This window comes from Terrapene carolina, unplaced genomic scaffold (genome assembly GCF_002925995.2).
Source record: "Terrapene carolina triunguis isolate 2854851 unplaced genomic scaffold, T_m_triunguis-2.0 Scaffold30115, whole genome shotgun sequence".
NCBI lineage: Eukaryota > Metazoa > Chordata > Testudines > Emydidae > Terrapene > Terrapene triunguis.
In genome coordinates this window covers 6825-8893 of record NW_020694466.1, presented here as the reverse complement: position 1 = coordinate 8893, position 2069 = coordinate 6825, and the positions used below count along the sequence as shown (strand labels likewise).

The following is a 2069-nucleotide window of genomic DNA, read 5'->3' as shown; positions in this document are numbered from 1 at the left end:
AAATGGATTAGCCATCTAAAAACGCTCAAAATCAAAACCTTTTGTTTGACCTGAAACACTTTTTGTTTTTCACTTTTCGATGGGCCACGAAAATGATCACGGTCGGTCCAATTTGAAATGAAGTTTGTTCCCCGCACACGCCGTGACTCGCCCCGGCTCTAGTCGCAAGGGGCTGGCGCCAGCTCTTTGAACAGCAGCGGCAGCTGGTCCGGGTGGGCAGCCAGAGACTCACCGCTCCCTCTCCCCTCCTTGTATCTTTCCAGCTTTGAGCCCAGCGCTGAACTCGGTGATCCGGCTGCCCTGCCCACAGCTCTCCGCCCTGGCAAATTACAGCTGGAGCTACCCAGGGGATAAGACCCCGGCGGGGCTGACGATGCTGGACAATAAGATGCTGGTGATCATCATGCAGCGCCAGGCGGCGGGCGAGTACACGTGCTGGGCCAGCGAGAACGGGCACCGCCAAGCTGTGGCCCGCTATGTGGTGCAGGACCCCACGGAAGGCGACATCCTGAGCGAGAGCGGAGGGGACAGCATGGTTGGGCAAGGGCTGGAGCGGGGGGCAGGCCCACAGGGCGGGCACCGCTCCTACTGGGCGCAGTTTGTGACGGTGACGGTGCTGCTGTCGATGACGCTGGCCGTAGCCATGGCCATGGCCGGCTTCTCCTACCACAACAGGCTCAAGGCCAAGAGCAAGGTGCAAGGATGCAACACCCCCGAAGCCACCAAGGTGTCCAATCAGGAGAAGGTGCCGCTGAACGGAGGCCGGAGCCCCCAGGAGGGGGCCAAGGACCCCAGGGACTGCTGTGTCCAGATGGAGGGGCTGTACCAGGGCACAGACGCGGACAACAACAGGTTAAATGCCAGCTTGGGGGCCGGGGAGGGTTCCCAAGGGGCGGCTCTGGAGAAAGCATAGGCTGGCCGTGCCTGCCCCGACCCGCCTTTCGTCTCGAAATCAGCCGTGTCGTGGTACCGAGCAGCCCTACGATAACAAACCAGTGTGTGTGGCTCAGCGCTCGGGAGCGACCCTACAATAACAAACCGGTCTGCGTCCAGCCCCCAAATTCATAACAAACGTCGTATCAGCTGGTGAGACCTTCCACACAGCGCGCCCAGAAACGGCACCTGCTCCTCGTCAGCGGGCCAGCTACCGCCGCCCGCCCATGGGTGGGTCGCTGCACCGCTGAAGAGCGATGGGGCCAGCCTGCCTCACTGCGCTGCCTGGGCATCACCACCAGAGTCGTGGGACGGGCGTTAAAAACAAAAAACAAAAACAAAAAACCCTCCGCTTTTGGGTTTCCACACCAAGCAAGAGACAAACATGGAGCACGTCTGGGGCTCTAGATGACCAGGTTCAAAGGAGCTGGGGGGCAGAGCGGCGCTGGAGGATGCGTGAGCCCTTCCTGGCTCGTGCCCGCCAGGGATTTCAGCAGGGAGCAACCCCGCTGTGGGATCTGAAGGGGCGCAGGGTTGCTGTGTCTACAGAGCTAAGCTGCGTGCGTAGCTGCTGCTTCCCGAGCTGTTGCCCCCAGCACTGGCCTGGACCAGCTGGGAGCTGCCACGTCCGCACCACGAGAGCTGTGAACAAAGGCCAACGTGCGATGCCGCAGCTACACGTTACCTAGCGTGCTCCGGCCGGCTCAGTCCTCCCCTGTGAGGGATGCGGTTGGTGCCAGTCGATGGCTGGGTGTAGCTCTGCCGGGGCCCAATCCGGCTCCTCGCGGCTCTGAATATGGGGTCTAATGTTCTGCCTTTGAGTGCAGGGTCAGCAGTTCAAAGCCAGCCCCGGCTGGCAATGATCAGACAGCTGATCCTCATCGGCCTGTGAGCAGCTGGGCTCCCAGTCTAGTTCCTGCTTGGCCAGAGGTCTGGATCAGAACAGCCATTGCTAACTGGCCCCCTCAGCGGGGAGACCGGAGATGGCCCACATCACGGAGACTGCGCTCTGCTCTGGGGGGGTGTCCTTCCATCAGAGGGCATTGTACTGTCACTCCCTGCTGTGTGTGGGCAGAGGGCTTTAGGGCCTGATTCTCATTCACACTACAGCCTCTTTATACCACTCTGGTCCGGTA

At 60.9% G+C, this 2069-nt stretch overlaps 1 protein-coding gene across 1 annotated transcript; it reads left to right on the top strand.

Annotated features, from left to right (window-relative positions):
• Positions 1-263: 263 nt before the first annotated feature.
• Positions 264-1796, top strand: LOC113409147 (semaphorin-4A-like; the record flags this gene model as incomplete). Its single annotated transcript, XM_026662759.1, has 1 exon — positions 264-1796. A coding segment is annotated over one exon (650 nt), but the record flags the coding sequence as incomplete, so codon positions are not given.
• Between the last annotated feature and the right edge of the window lie 273 nt (positions 1797-2069).